The 16,750-nt window shown below is 46.9% G+C and overlaps 1 protein-coding gene and 1 long non-coding RNA gene across 2 annotated transcripts in view; one reads left to right on the top strand and one right to left on the bottom strand.

Moving 5' to 3' along the window:
• fgf22 (fibroblast growth factor 22) overlaps positions 1-14,361 on the bottom strand; it is a 31,793-nt gene extending 17,432 nt beyond the window's left edge. Inside the window, exon 1 of the mRNA XM_088621724.1 lies at positions 13,226-14,361. Within this exon, the coding sequence (XP_088477850.1) occupies positions 13,226-13,574 (349 nt within the window). The 5' untranslated portion in view covers positions 13,575-14,361. The remainder of the gene's footprint in view (positions 1-13,225) is intronic.
• Positions 14,338-16,506, top strand: LOC148639231 (uncharacterized). The gene is made up of 2 exons (XR_015930764.1): positions 14,338-15,338; positions 15,496-16,506. It is a non-coding gene; the product is annotated as an uncharacterized LOC148639231 (long non-coding RNA).
• Positions 16,507-16,750: the final 244 nt, after the last annotated feature.

The raw sequence follows: 16,750 nt of genomic DNA, 5'->3' as shown, positions 1-16,750 counted from the left end.
CGCAGCCAGTCTCATGTGGTCAATATAGCATTTTTCAATTAACGTGTTTTATTATCATCATAGTTTTTGGGGAATTCAGTTTCTTGTGCGCAGTTCAATTTCCTATGTGCGCTGATATGATATCATAACCTGTGTTAACCAGCTTAGAGGGAACGTTGATTGGAAGATGGTGGTTGTGAAACCTCAAAAGCACAATGGTAAAATAAAACCCCCAAAATAAGTACAGTCCTCTTCTTAGGAGCCATTTCCAGCATATGAATTGTGTTTCAGGTCTAATTAAATGGGTACATTATCAAACAGATTGTCAAATAGAGAGTCTGTGTATATATGTACTGTATGTATCATGTTGGGTGCCTGTTTCCTGGACAATACAGCTCTGGACAATAACACTTAATTAAACATTCCTATGGAGAAATGGAAAAGACATTGTGTAGAACTTTTCTGTGTAGACATTCTGCACTGAAAGACCTGCCATTCTCAAGAGTGAAAAGAGCCAGCGAAGATCATGGGGGAAAGTAGCTTTGGTACCCACAGACAGGATTTTGTGTAGACAGCTTTTCAGACAAAGCCAGGCGTTACGAAAACCATGTTTCCGGCACTAATAAAATCAAAACAATCCTTGCCATTTTATCAGATTATTCTGCTGCAATCAAACATTTATTTTTCATTTTATCAGCAATGATGATAAGATCCTGATACGCACCACTGTGGTACGGCACTGTGCCGTTTCAGATGGTCTCCATGTTATCTTTTGGATGCATTTCCATTCAGCTCCAGGAAGTGCAGGTTTGATCAGAAAGGAAAATCTTTATCATAACAAAAACAATGGCACCGCGATTTTGATCTGTCCTCTTGGGATCCTAATCTGCGGCCAAACATGTCAATCTCCTCTCTCCGATCGCGGCCTGTCCCCCAGGCTGCCTGCTGGGGCTTTCAGCTCCGGGCTCCGACAGCGGGAAGCATTGGCAGCCCTTCGTAGTGAAACTTGGCACGAACTGCTGGGGTCAAAGAACACCTCCACTGTTTCTTCAAATTGTTGCCTCATAGTTTTTCGATGGTAACAAATTAGGTAGGTCATTTCTGCATCTGAGCCACATAGACCCATCGGGCCAGAGCTCATCCTGGTTTCTGTGATGTTAAGAAGGCGAAAGGGCATGTGATTCCTTCTCCTTGGAAGGGGCATCACATCGGTTGCTCCCCCAGCAATGCCAATCCCCATTGACACAGCTGGGCTGACCAGAACAACTGGACTCAAAAGTATAATAGCAGTATCTCAACACCACAAGCTGCCAATTATACGGCCAGAGACTCACCCACTGCACTACAATGGTAACATGGTAGGTGGACGTTATTGCTTGTTTTTTTTCTGGTAGTTGTCAGTCCCTTTCAGCACAGTATTTAATGAACCGGAGGTGGGTCTTGCGCAATGTTTGTCCTTGGACAAGCCCAGGTGATCATAAAAACCCAACCAGCTCACCTGACCTTGAAATTGATCCTAAGTGCGTGCTCATCGTTGAAACACTAGCTGGGGAAAGCGGTTCAGGTGGGCTTACACAGGAGGAGACTGTGGCTAAAGAGATACTGCAAACCTGCAAACGGGGCAAGCTGGCACTGCGCACTGATAGCGATTAGGATGTCTTGAGACAGATGCTTCTCAGAGTCAGACTGGTCGTATCTCTCAGTGGGCTCATGGGAAAGAGCAGTTCCTGGCTGTTTCAGCCTGCAGACTAACTACCCCTCACCCCACCCCCCGCCTTCCCACAGTCCCGCTGTCAGAGCCCCCCCCTCGGGGCAGCACAATCTGGCCCTGTGGAGGAAGTGTTTCATTAGCCAAGCCCTGCCTGCAGATCAAAAGGGATTTCCCACAGCCAGTGCAGGAGGTTAGAGGTGGCCCATTCCACTATTGCTGCAAGCGGCAGGTCAGCTCGGCTAGTTCCCATGCAGAGAGAGACAGAAAGAGGAGGACAGAAAGAGGTGAGGCCTTTGGAAAGAAGAAAGTAGGCAGGAGAGCCCGTGGACTGTCACACAGGCAAAGAGCCCTTACATAGTACATTGCATTCACTCGGGCAGGCAGAGGGGCTGTTTCAGAATGAATATTCCGGCCCTGACAGGATAGAAGGATGTCTTCCAAAGTGCTTTTCCTTGTCCTGTTTCTATTCCCGTCTTCCAGTTTCCATACAGTACTAGGAAAAATGTGGATTCTTTCTGCATCTCGGCCCCTTTTGGAAAGCACAGAAATCCAAGCAGTTGAGGGATTTTTGCCACAGTCCAGTGTTTTCTTTTATAAAAAGTGTCAGACTTTCTCCTCCCCGGTCGACCAGTTGCACCACACCTTAAGGATCTTACCCGGCAGCGTTTGGGAAGAAGCAAGAGGATCAACTTTGACTGGGGGCTCAGTAGCTTGACTTCCACAGCCCGGTGTGCAAGAAGTGCTTCCTGGTCTCAGGATCGAATGAGTTTCAACCCAGTTTCCACTTGCGGTCTCTGGTTCGTGATTCACTACTGACCCCGAAGTCACTTCCCAGAGGTCTCTGTTCAAGAATAACAAGGTTACTTTAACCTTTCCATGTAGGACATTTAGTTAAGATAAGGAATGTATCCGCTTGCTCTATTCTGGACTGATTATAGAGTAGCAATATCTTTTTTTGCAAATTGCAGACTCCGGGCCACAGTTGTGCATAAAGGCACATGTGCTTGTCAGTGCCCTGTGTGAAGTTAAACAGAATACTGAAGCTGTAGGGGTGAAAGTCAGGATGCCAGGCCTTCACTGTCCTAAGATTAAGGTTGGAGGGTAATTAAGTTGCATTTTGTGTTTGAACGGAGTGTAATCAACTGAGGTCTGAGATACATTTCACAGTGACACAGTGGAACAAAAAAGAGGTCTTTTTGCTCCGAAATTATAGCCCTCTGCCACAGCAGTGAGGAGTTCGATTACATTCTTTACCTGAGCGCAGGCGTCATCAAATAAATGAAGCAAACGCTGTTTTGTCTCATACACTGTTGTCAGCCGTGCCTTTTTACACACAGGGTTTGGATTAGGTTTGGGTTGATTCTTTAAACCCCGCAGTGTTGTCAGGTGTTGTTCAAAATGACCTCTTGTCTCTCGCGCTTTGCCAAAACTGTTCTCGGTGAAACCTCAGCAGCAGCAGTCGTATAATGGGCATCTGCAGTGAACACAGCGGAAAACTGCTCAGCAGCCCAACACTAGAGTCTCTAGAATCCGTGACCTTTAAATATAGTCATAATACTGCCATGCATCTGTGGTGTTTTTCACCTGCAAAGTGCTTTCTGGGACACTCTGCATTCTCTTATGTAAAATCATGCATGAGCATAAAGCAGACTTCACCCAGATAATGATTTTCTTTTTCTTTTTTTTTAAGTAAGGTACCGTATAACTCCCTAGTGGTCAGGAAGGTGAAAAGCATCAGGGAAAGCCAGGCTGGGTCATCTCTCTCAGCCTGTGTGGCATACATAAAAAGGCCGCAGCCCAAACAGGGCTGGTGGTGGTCGGTGGGGGGGAGGGGGTTCTTTAATCAGGGGAAAAGAAATGCCTCCAAATCATGCATCACTTCCTAACGAGCGAGCACTATCAAAGGCTTCACAGATAGTTCCGAGCAGATCCGAGCGGCGCGCTTTGTGACTCACGGCTTCTGCCGTTTCCTGTGCCGAGTATCAAAAGACGGGGATTAAAACCTGAGGTCATTTTCAAGTGCCGCTAAATTGCGCACACTTGCGTGTGCAGTTGGTATGCCCTGTCCAGACACAGTTCTGGCGATAAAACAGAAACCAGAGTTCTTACAGTAAAAACAGAAAGGCTGTAAACAAGGTTGTGTGGACTGTTTCGGTGCTTTTTTTTTTCTTTTGATTGCTATTTGGAATAAAATTGCTATACGTTTCAAACATGGAGAACTCAAAAGAGGCATTTTGGAGGTGCAGGACGTCGATCTGTCAGATTGACAGACTTGCCTCTCGCGGCTCCGGAATGAAACTGTTCAGAGGCACAGCAAGGTGCAGCTAAATATTTTGGGTTTTGCACTGTGAACAGACCAGATAACACGTTTCATCTTCTGTCTTCATCAGTTTCTGACATTTCCTGTTTCCCTTGGTCTCATTGCCCGTTAGGACGGGGAATTTGTAAAAGTGATGTTTTCCAATTTGTGCCTGGAACAAACTGAATATCTTCCAAACAGAAATCGAATGGATTCATTCAATGTGTTTTTGGCATCATATTGTTTTCTGTGATTTTTAGCTCGCACTAAAAAAACCTATAATCTGAAGAACTGGAAAAGGAGTTTTGAGTTGGATCTGTCTTTTAAAACTCCCTTTAATATGTTCTATATTAAGCTAGATATTCTTCATATATAGCAGAAAGAATCAAAGGGTCTAAGGCTTTTTCCATCTCCTGAACTCATCCTTCCTTTCACATGTCAGCGTTTCTGTCCCTGGGATTCCTGACCTTGAGATCCCCTGTGTGGAAGGGTAGCAGCCAGGACAACAGAGCTCAAGGAGGGCTGGGGGTTATGAAAATGAAATGGAAAAATGGAAATGCAGATGTGGAGGGAGGAAAAAGGCACAGACAGGCTGAACTCTACGGCGGTCACCCAATAGGCCCGTGCTGCTTCGATTTCCATTATTGAAATGAGGCCAGGCAGACAGGGAAATCAGGGCCGGCTTCACCGCCGAGAGGCCGTGACCCCAACATTACCCGCTGCAGAGGTGCTGTGTGCGTGTGTTGGTGGTGGGGGGGGGCTCTCACAGCCAGCAGTCGAACACACTAGTGACCTTTCCACAGCTACTGCCACCCACAGAGGCCAAACCAGGATCGATATCACCCGAGCACTGACATCCTGAAGGGAAATATATATCCTTTGCAGGACACAGTGGCATGCATTGTACACGCAACACAAAAAAAGTGCATCACCTTCATACTGCAATAAGGCCATGTTTTGCCAACCATTGTCATCTATTCTTTTGGAAAAATAGTCTTTGGACTCATTGAGCACTGATTGTCACAAGTTAGATACCCACTTTACATTTAAAGACTATACAATATAGTATTTATCATATTTAAAGTTCAAACAATATACATTGGTTTTGCAATTTATGTGGCCTAGCATACGTCTGGAGTGCCTGTGTGGACAACCAGATTTAATATATTTTAATATGATTCAGCCGATTTTTCTTTCAGTGCACACGTACAGTCAGAGATTTCCTACAAGATCTGCAGGAAACTGTTGAGACTCAGCCTAGCTGGTGGGCCTTAATTTGTCTAAGGTTTCTGTTGCCATCCTGAGCAAATGGGTTGGCTGTTTGTCTCCTGCTCGGCTCTCCTCTCCCCGCCCCCCTCCTCGCGTCCTGGGCCACCCTTTTGGCTCTCTCATTCCAGGCCTGCTTCGAATCATCTGGACTCACTAAAAGCAAGGTCTGGTCCTGGTCTGGTTGTAATTAGACAGAAGGGGTAGAACCGGCATGTCTTCTACAGTTTATTTCAGTCTGAGGAGCCTCACGAGATGTGCTCAGATGACAACACGATCTGACAGATGCAGGCACCAGGTACGCTATGAGCTGCTCATGGGATCAGAAAGCTCCCTGTGCTCCACATCAAGCTTAGGGGATGCTCAGGCAGTTGGGATGGAAGGAAAGCTTTAACTCCTATATCATTAGCTCCCTAGGGAGTCTTGCAACACGATTGCCCAAGGATAACAAACTCACTGCATGAACAAGAGGAGCTTTTTTGTGCCTTCATTGGTATTTTGAATGCCTGTCCTGGAGGAATTCCCTGAAGAAGTGCTCTTGGTGGCAGCTGGCACACACTGCATCTGACCAAATCCCTTTTTTTTTGCAGTGCAAAACAAGAGCTTCAGACCTCCCGACTTTTTTAGTTTTTAATGAGCTACGATTTCTAGAGAAGTCACATCCTAGGTCTATGGGCCAGATTTGGGGGTATCAGGGCAGGCTGCTCTGTTCTATCCTAGATCATAAGCTCCTTCTGCTACCAAAGCTGGAATAGAGAAGTATTCATAGGTTGTGCACTTATCTATGCGTTTACACATTGCACTGTGTTGAGGTTAACCCTCCAATCCTTTGTAACTTTCCCATTTTTCTGTTCAGTGGAGTTGTAAATTTCGGCATTATAATCATCATCAAAGTATTTAAAAGGCACTTTTTCACAAAAAAATATGCACGCCCAAATCCTTGTTATGGCAACTTATTGTGGTGTTAAATGGCCCCCAACAGATCTGCTTAGAAGTCCTGAAAAAAGCGTCAGAGAGAGTTCATCCCAGGGGGCAGGACTGCAGGGCTGGTGCAGCTTACTTCACCACCCCTGGAACCCCTGGGGCACAGGCAGAGGCCCCCCAAAGACAGGGGGGCTTCACTTCATGATACACTTTCTGCTACTGTGTGGCACTGTGATTGTTTTTTGTGCTTCTTCCAGGATAAGCGGTGGGATTTCAGACACAACTGCGCTACACTCAAGACACACCTATGCCAAAGTCACTAACACCTGGAGTCTTATAGCTTATTGTAGCATTGCTCTTAATATATGGTAATACACAAGACCCCTGCTCAGATTATCAATGTCTGTGGCAGAAGGAAAAGGCCTTTAAAGAAATATTCAACCATCCTTATTTCTTTAAGGGTCTATGCAGTGCAGGACTGCTCCTCAGATGCGATGGATCCAACGGGGCGGTGTGGTGGCTCTGTGGCTCAGGATCTGCGCCTGTGGCTGGAAGGTTGCCAGTTCAAATCCTGCATCTGGCAGAGGAATCCTACTCCGTTGGGCCCCTGAGCAAGGCCCTTAACCCCAGCTGCTCCAGGGGCGCCGTATAAATGGATGACCCTGCGCTCTGACCCCCAGCTTCTCTCCCTGTCTGTGTGTCTCATGGAGAGCAAGCTGGGGTATGTGAAAGGACAAATTCCTAATGCAAGAAATTGTAGATGGCCAATAAAGTGATCTTATCACAGGGCATACACACGCAGGGCCACCTGTCCAGCATGTCTTTGAAAGATGGGGTACCTCGAGAACTTAAAAAAAACTGCTGCTACAATAATTATTCTTATCCCCATTCGAGAATTCGGAACTGAAGTTGTAAAACCAGAAGTCTGCAGCTTTCATCCCTCAGGCATCGCAGGTCCTGTTGGATTTCAGCTCTCCAGAGGTCTTGACTTCCCTGACTAATTCCTGGCTTAATTGGGCCAATTAAACCATTTCTCCCCCTGGCTTTAATCTGTGGATGATTAATGGAGACCTGCTTCATAGTCCCGGCTGGACTCAAGAGGAAGCCCTGGTCTTAAAGTTAGATGTCGTCTGACCTTTCGTCTGGTCATCCCGAGTACAATCTGTCCTTTCCTCCCTCTCTGTGTAATTGGGGGGTCACTGCTGCAGGTCTCCGTGCTGCTCCAGGCTCAGAAATGAGTGGTGATGACCGTATTTCAGTTGGCGGATGATTCCAGGCACATGGTGCAGTAAATGAGTAAGCCTAAGGTTTCCCAGCTGATTTAATTTATGGACATTTTTTAAAAGGAAAAATAATGACAGCGCTAATGACCTCTTATTGAAGAAAAATAAGAAACCCCTCGCCGTCTGCACAGCTTGGCTGATGCGTCTTGTAAAATGTCCGTTCGGAATGTCCGTCTGTCTATCTGGCTGGCTGTATGTGCCTGCGAACCTGTCGGCCGCAAAAAAAAAAAAGGATTTTTCTCCATGTAGCTTAAATGAATATTGACCCAAAAACGGATTCAATCAGAAAAAAAAAGTATCCATTTCAAAAGCATGGACAGGGTTGTCCGCTAACTTAATTTATGATCATTGATCTTGCTGCCAAAGCTCCGGCGAAGGGGAGAAACTAAAAGCCTTTCTTGCAGCGATTAACACAATAATGTGGATGTAAATGTAGTCGGTATCATTTACCGTGCTTTTAAAAGGCGTGCTGGATGTATTTCTTTTGAGAGCGGTTCTGATCAGCCAGGCGCGAGGAAAGGAACAGGCTGCTGGAGCCAGCTCCGAGCTCAATAAACCTACTGATGAACCCAGTGAAAAAGGGAAAACGCCAAAGAAGAGGAGGAAAACTGGGAGCCGGAGCCAGACTCCGACTGGAGCCACTAATTGCTATGCTTTCTGCCATTCATGATATCAAGGCTGTGATGTTAGAAGCCAATCTGATGAGAGAACTGCTAGCCTAATTAGTGGGGACACTTGCCCTCATTCCCAGGGTATATGCTGGTTTTTTTTTCCGCGGGGAACAGCTGGCAAGAGATCGATTTTCTTATTTTCCCACTCCCGGCGAGGCTGGTGGAGCTCGTTCGGAAGGATTAAAGAGCCAGGATGTGTGGGATCCCCCCCCCCCCCAGTCCTGGCAAGCCGTCACTGGTGAAACCCATTGAGCCCCCACAGTCTCCTTTCTTTGCCAGTGGGGGACCGGGATGTCTCCTGGGGCTTTGGACCCGTGAAGACGCTGTCGCCACCAGCCCCCCCCCTCCCCCCTCCCACCCCGGATCACCCTTCGCTCTGCCATCTCGCCGCAACCTTTAACATTTTCTCACTGGACGCACGCGGCTGCTCTGGTTTCGCGGGCCTCGGTCGGCGTCGCAGTCGTGTCGGGTGTTTTGCCTTCTGTTTGCTTTCAGGAGTGCGCGACGGTGGTGCTTCCCTCTCTGTAAGAGCTAGAACCCAGGCAGTAAGTGATACAGGAACTCATCTTCGGATGAGATGTAAAACCGAGGTCCTGACTCTCTGTGGTCATTAAAAATCCCAGGGTGTTTCTCGAAAAGAGTAGGGGTGTAACCCCGGCGTTCTGGCCCTTACCTCCTAATCATCCCCCTCTGTGAATTGGCTACATCACTCTGCACTCCTCCCCACTGAGAGCTGATGTGTGGGGAGCGTTCTGGCGCACTATGGCTGCCGTCGCATCATCCAGATGGAGCTGCACATTGGTGGTGGTGGAGGGGAGTCCCCATTACCTGTAAAGCGCTTTGAGTGGAGTGTCCAGAAAAGCGCTATATAAGTGTAAGCAATTATTATTACTTCACGTAGTTGTATTACACACCTACAAGACCATGTGAAGATTTCAATCAAATTGCATGTTATTCTTCTGCATGGTGTATGCCACATTGCTGTGCCGCAGAGAGAGACAGAGGGCAAGAGACAGCGTCCTACACTGGTGAGGCAAAGTCAGACGTCAGAGTTTGCACAGCCCCCTGATTCCCTTCTCAGCTCTCCGTCAAATTGTGCAATGGTGGAAGGTTCTCTTCCCCACTGGGTCTCTTCCAAACCAAATAAGAACATAAAATCACTCAGGAGCTCAGGGGTCTTTATTTTTAAGAGAAAAAAGGTGAGGAAAGACAGCAAATATGACACAACTTCCTATAAATACAGTTTAAGAAAAATAAAATGCCTGGCACATGGCAAAGTAGTAATATTTTAATGCAAATGGCTTCTCTGATTATACCCGCTTTCATGACCTTATTTCCTCAGGTTGAATACAGTGTCATAGCCTGGATCCCAGTCAATCTTTTGATTTTTGCTGCCACAAACACGCCCTTAGTTTCAACAGTGTGTCCTTTTTTCATCAAGATGTAAAACTGCTCATAAGTTGGCCAGGCTGCCAGCAATATTTCATGATGACCCAAGGCATGAAAATAAAAAAGAAAACAACCTAGCCCAGAGTAATCATCCAAAATAGATTCTGAACTGAGCTGAAACTAGGCGAGGAACACCAAACATTGTGTTATGATTGCCTTTTCTCCTAATGGCTGTTTCCTTACTAAATAATTGGCCAGCGCAATCCATCATATTGTGACTGCTCCAATGACAGCAGCTGCTGTGCTGCACTGTGTGTCTAATTAGCAGAACGTGACCTCTGACCTGGAACAGGAAATGATGTGTGTGTTTACTTTTTTCATGGGGGGGTGGCTGTTGCTCTTTAAGTCATCGTTCTGTCCTGTCTTTGAAAAGTGTGTCTGGGGGAGAGGCTACCTCTATATGGGTTAAGACGAAAGAGTAAGGTTCTGTCATACATGAATGCCACTAAATAACATCTGACAGGCAAGCCATAGGAAGCACAGTGGTTGTGATATAGAATGAAAAAAAGGAGTTAAAAAATGACAAATTTGTATTTGTTTTTACTCTACCACCTCAATTCATTTTGAGTTGCCATTCTACCGTGTGGGAGATTGGTGTGTGTTATTTACAGTGGATATCTAATGCACTGTGTTAAAAGCAGAACGCCCAACTCCGGCATGATGAGTGAAACCCAGACAATATGCTAAAAGCTACTGCATACTAGGCTTTATTAGAAACCTTTTTTTTTGCAGAGCAGCAGAAACAAACCAGAAGAAAAACGATTAAGCTGTGTTTCGGAAGCATGTTGACTGTTCCATATCAGGTTGCATATCAAGTTTAATTAACAATTAAAATAATAAACATAAAGAATAATTTATAGCTCTTACGGAATAGCGCAGCAGATTGTTATCTATTATAAAACGGTTTAACTCACTGATTGTCATTACTGTTATTATAAAAGTCTGTTGTGTTTCTTGAAAATCCACATTAAAACAGGCCAACTTCCCCCTCCTCCTGCAGAGCTCCAGCCCCTTCACCCCGCAGGTTCCAGACACGACTCTGTTGGGATTGATACAGTTTTTTCCAGTGTCAATTAGCGAAAAGGGCCGTTGACTAATTTCTACTGTTTTTGCACCTGAGAGGCTGGGACTGTGGGCTGGAAAAAATGACCCAGGCAGGGGGGAGGCTGGGCGTAGTGAAACTGCTGGGGTGAGACTGCCGACAGAGCATGAGAGGGTGAGAGAGTAAGGGGGGGAGCTCAGGAATGGACACTCTCTGGACCCAGACAGTGTGTGAGTCTGAGCCTGGCTCCGTGTGTGTGTGTGTGTGTGTGTGTGTGTTGGTAGGTGGAGGCTGGGTGAGTGAGTGAGCCGGGTGGACTGTATATGCATTTGGAACTGTCTCTCATTTGAACTCATATATACATCATGCTACATTGCTCATCAGAAACATCACGGTATGTCTGATTCATCTAATTGAAAGACATTGGAGTTTGAACCAGGTTGTTTATACTGGCTTCACTGCGAGGTGAAAGTGTTGTCTGAGATGCTCACAGAGCACTTCAAAGACTAGTTAAATCCTGACTTGTAAACCACATCTGCAGGAATGGCACGCTGCAAGGAATAGGTTAATATTGCTTCAGAAAACAGAACTGTTGCATTGACTATGTCAGTTTCTCTGCAGTCTAGGGAATTTCTGATGACAAGATCGTTTCCTAAGCTTTCCCATCTCATGTGAAATTCACTCCCCATTTTGTGATTGGAAGTGTTAAACCCTACAGCTACTGAACTACTGAAAACAGGAACAATTCACTTAAAAACTGCCTCCTTGTTTGCAGGAGTTTAGGAACCATGGAGAAGAAAAAAAACTTCACTGGCGCAAAAGCTCTTTGAAATGTGCCAAGATGTGCTTCGCTTTAAAGAAGCACTTTCTTGATCGGGTCACTGTCCATCCCTCTAAATCAAGCCAAATTCATTCTGATCATGTACTTCAGTTGTGATAGTGCTGGTAATTCCAGTATAAAATCAGCTGGACTGTAATGCCACGTGCCTGTGGAAACAAGCACTGGATGACCTTCGATTCCCAGGTTTTTTCAAGGTGATCTAGGTGTATATAGGCTGCCCGAGCATCACCACTGCCTGTTATGGTGGAGTTCTGACAATCTCCCTCTCTCCTGCCCAGATTTCTTTTCCGGGTCACGTTCCACCCCCCCCCTCCGCAAGGCCGGTGTTCCGATCAGTTCCCATCGGGAACACCCCTGTTCCAATGCACGAGTGGCACAAGTGACCCACAGCCAACATGACTAACTTCTGACGGAACCACAGTGACTCACAGGATTCCGAAACCTGTTTGCACAGCAGTGGCGAGGTTAAACACCGGCATGCACAGACTTTTCAGTTTTGTTGCTGAAGGAGTTTTTGGCGCTTATGTTCAATAAGAGCTTGCCCAGCCCTCTATAGCAAATTCAAAACATCTTTTACTCCCTGTTAGACCAAGATCATACAGTTCCGTTTTTAGTCTTTCTATGTAGTTCTCAAGATGAAAACATAGCTGCTGACATCTCTGAGGTTCAATGAACACCACTCTGCATTTATGAGTCGGTACAGTGGCATGCACAAGCAACGTTCACAGCAGCATAACCGTAGGGAAACATGGTGACCCAGGATTTCTCCCAGTAAACGCATTCATGGTAAAACACATAAACAAGGAATTCTGAAAGGAACACCTGAGCAGCTTCAAGAGCTCTGTCATGCTCATTTACCTGCAAGGTGATGTCTTTAGTTTGGGCATCCCTTGTCCTTATCAATAAATTAGTGTTTTGTGTGAAGGAAACAAAAAGCAAACAACCGATACACGGAAAAAAATCACAGCAAAGGACATGAGGAGAGTCATTTACTACCCGTTGGGTGCGTTCATGCTAACCGGCATGTTTATTGGTCAATCTGTGTACTTATCATCTGCGATAAACTTCAAGGGAGTGGAGGCAGACCTTACAGTTCATAGTATATAGACGGAACAGAGACACCCTGCAATAAATTCTAATCGCGCCTGGTTCTACTTTAGGTTATCCGACAAAAATGAAACCAGCCCTCGTGCTTTGCGAGAAACGCCTGTCAACTGACGCGCGTTCGAAGCTCTGCGCTCAGAAACCCGCTCTTCCGAAATCTGTCCCGTCACTTCGTTTACGAAGTGTGCCTTCATAAACTAACGTTTGAGAAGCCATCACGCCGCCGAAGCAGGGCTGCCGACAATAACACTTACAGCGGCCGTTGTAAAAATGACCGAAGTTTCAAGAATGGCTCGGAGTGCCCCTCTTACTTACAACAAACCCGGACTTTCAACTTCATCGTGACTTTTAAGGTTAATCCCTGTAATATTTTTTTTACCTTTACTCTGTTTTTTTTTTAACCCTTTTTACGAGTTTTTTTTTTTTACAAGTCTTAACCAACGCGCAGCGCTCGACACCCCACCTCTCACTTGAAAACAGTTTCAGAGGTTCACACGCGGTTTTTAACTCGAACTGCGCCGGCTGTTCACCCTCGCCTGCAAAAGAGGCGAAACCAAGCACATGCAAAGCACCGGCAGAGTTAAAAAACGAGAACACGAATTGCGTGGCCAGTGAAACTACAGCACAGCCCTTGGAAATGCTGGCATGGTACTCACTGTCAGGGTAGTTCTTCTTGCGGGTACCGTCCACCTTCCCCGTCTTGTCGATGCACAGGAAGAACTTGTTGGCGGAGTACAGGCGCCGCAGCCTGACGTCGCCCTCCAGGTGGTTGTAACTGCGGGTGTGTCGCTCCAGCGCCCAGGAGCAGTTGGCCCCCTCCAGCGCCCGCAGGGGGTCACGCCCGCCGCTCGCCAGCCCCGCGGGGCACCTGCCCGAGGCCGCGCCGGCCACCAGGAGCAGGACGCAGCAGGCCAGGCGGAGGGGGGCCCCGCCGGGGGCCGGGGGCCGGGAGGAGGTGGCCAAGGTGGGAGAGAGACCGGCAGCGGGTGTCATCCATTTGGACATGGTGGGTCACACGCCCAGGGAGCCCCTGACACTCACACAGGGCATGCTGCTGCTGCTGCTGCTGCTGGCCCGGCTGGGGCCACTGAACACGAGCCCGAGGGTGGCAGGGGCACGCTCGCCTGAGCTGAGCTCTACAGAGCCATGGAGGGGGAAGAGGAACTGGGCTCCCACCCTCAGCTGCAGCAAAGCCCCCCCACCCCACCCCGGACCCGGCACACCTCTTGGTTAATATTGCTCTGCGGCAAATCACTGGTTAACGTTTCTCTATCGCTCCCTTTCTGTTTGGCCTCTGGTTTGCCGGTTCCTGGAAGTTATGTCCTTTGTAATTCCATTGCCGAAACTTTGGGATCCGTGAAAGCTCTTCTTCCCTGCTCTGTGCCTGGTCTTTCTCCCTTTTGACTGTCCTCCTTCGTCCCAGCTCCCTCCTTCAGCTCTTCCCTCCTGCCACCGGGACGGTCTCCCCTCGGGACTGCCTCAGTACTCTCTCCTCCTTCTTCCCCGCTGTGCACCTTGCAGGTCTGCCCTCTGTGCCTTTCTCCACTTGCTCAGGCGGAACAGAGAGAACGAGGCTGCCCTGCCAGTAATTGTGAATGAGTGTGCTTGCAGTTGCAGCGTGCGTGAGTGTGCCTGTGTGTTCGTGCGGCAGGGAAGGAGAGCCGGGGATCGTCCTTGCTGGTTCCTGTGAAGTCCCTCTCTCTCTCTCTCTGCCTGTCAGCCTCCGGTCTCTCTTGTATTTTACCCTGGGCAGGGCTTGGGTCTGAGGAGTTGAAAGAGAGGGGTGGGGCCTCAATCATTCATAAGCTTGCATCCTTTTCCTCTCCTTTGCCCTTTTTTTCTCAATCATGTTGTGTTGGGGTTTTATTTTTTCTCTTTAATCATTTGTTTGACATCCTCGCACTGGAGAGCAGCAATTTTTCTATTTTGGGCGCTCATTTTTTCCACAATCTTCCCCGGCTGGCTGCCAACGAGAGCTCGGAAATGCAACACCTCAGTTTCTGTTCCAGGCAAGTTCCGGCGCATGGCTCCTTAGATCTCAGTGTGGCTAGGTCAAAGCTGGAGACCCGGGCCACTCTATATGGTCTGGTGTGCTGAAGGTGGAGACGTTCTGCACACAGGTGGAGGCTCTGGAGCTGCACAGTCATTTTTCAGCACTGGGGGAGGAACTGGTTACTGATGTGTCTTAAATATCCGGATGGATTTGAACCCCTGTGTCCCTGAGAGAAGAGGGCTTTAGATCCCTGCTTTACCTGCATCTAAATGGCCTTTAAAAAGCATTAATGCTCTGCAATTTCCCTCACAGGATAAATAATAAAGTATCTATCCATAGGATAACACTTTCTTTAAGAAGGATGCCCAGCTCTGCGCCTGGCAGTCATAAATCAGTCTGGTAAACAGGGTATCAGAAATACAGACAGGAGATGGCAGGAGAATTTATGAGGAGGGAGTTAGGGAGTATAGGAAAAATGAGCCTGCCCTTAGATAGGCTCAGGAATCTTTTCCATCTAAAAGGTGAGTGTCGGCTCATTATCCTGTATTTCACACTTTTCCAATCAGTGTGTGAGAGGAATGGTCTGGATTGTCTGTCCTCTCCCCTGTCCTTGTCCACCATCTTCGAACGCATAGAAATCATTAGACATTTATTTGAAAATGTTTTGCAACACGCAGAAAAAAATATATATATTTCTTTAATATTCTGATCTGACATTTTGCAGCTTTTCCTCCTGATGCACAACAGGAAACATCCCATCAGTTGTGTCTGCTGAGGTAAGACGGACAACTTTCTCAACCAGATTTCCACATACACCTCCTTTAAAGGCATCTGAAAGATTTCACTTAAATGGAAGACCTCTATAAAAAACTGTGTTATGGATGAGATTCCCCCCTCTTCCCTTCATTTCATTTGCATTTTTTTTTGTTTCAGGACCAAATCTGTGCCCCCCCTGTCAGCTGAACCCCCCTATTTAAAAGAGGTGAGGAACTGCACACTGAACATTTTTAGCATGTTTGTCAGTAACTAAACAATCACTCTTGAAACAAGACTTCCTTGGAAAAGTTCAGTATTCAGTGGATGTGGAATTGCTATCCAACATCGTCTGAGGGGCGTTTCTTTTTAAGTGCTTTCTACCTTTTGAAGAAGTCCATCCTTCTGCGGCCAGTACTCCGGAAAGCCTGGTGGGGTGGGTTCAAGGAGCTCCAGATCCCGGAAGGATCTCTAGGCTTTTAAACGGCTCCATTCTGCCTCAATCCATCTATAAAACAGGGCCAGGCCATGGGCTAATGTGACCCCCCACCATCACCACCACTGTCAAAGCCCTCTGGCCTTTCCTGTTGATCTCCTGGCAACGCCAATAACTTTTACTGGTGCAGCTCATCAAAGCTTCCCAGCGGCCTGTGTCTGCCGCAGTTTAATAAAAAAAAAACGCTTTGTAACTCAACTGAGCCACATTGCAGCCACACTTCTCCTCTTCCGACGTCTTTCTGAAGTTTTTTTTTTTCATTTGGATGTCCCCCGTGCTTCCTGAACGCTATTTCCTGGGGCCCTGGTCCCAGCACCTTCCAGCCTCACAGTCTGGAAAAACACGGCAAGACTCACTGTTTAAATAATCAGGACGATGCCAAAGAAATAATAATGGATACCAACTTGGATTCTGAAGAAATGTCCCATTTGCTCAGCACTGACAGGTTTTAACTGGCTGCTTCTGGAGCTCTTCTAGAGCGTTTGTTTTTCTCCCCTCTGCTCTTCTTAATATCACCTTCCACGGTCTCCTCTATTGTTATTGTTGTATTGTTGTAATTATAATTGTGTCCTATCTTGTGAAATCTTCTTATTTATTGTTGTAGTCTTCTTATTTATTGTTATTGTCATTCTGTAAAGCGCTTTGAGAAGCCACCTTTAAAGGCGCTATATAAAATAAAGTTTATTATTATTATTTTTCAAAGTGAATGTAGCCATGGAGTAAAATGGCAAGCTTCTCCACACGGGCAGCACAGAGGGGTTGTGGGTAGCTTTGTGGCTTGGCAGTGCTGGGGCCCTGGGTTCAAATCCAGACCCGGAGTGCTGTCTGTGTGGAGTTTGTAAGCTCTCCCTGTGTTTGAGTGGGTTTCCTCTGGGTGCTCTGCCTTTTTCTCACACTACAAAACCACACTGGTAGGTTAATTGGCTTCGGAGAAAAAGT

This window comes from Lepisosteus platostomus, chromosome 27, assembly GCF_059453375.1.
Source record: "Lepisosteus platostomus isolate fLepPlt1 chromosome 27, fLepPlt1.hap1, whole genome shotgun sequence".
NCBI lineage: Eukaryota > Metazoa > Chordata > Actinopteri > Semionotiformes > Lepisosteidae > Lepisosteus > Lepisosteus platostomus.
This window is presented reverse-complemented; position numbering and strand designations above follow the sequence as displayed.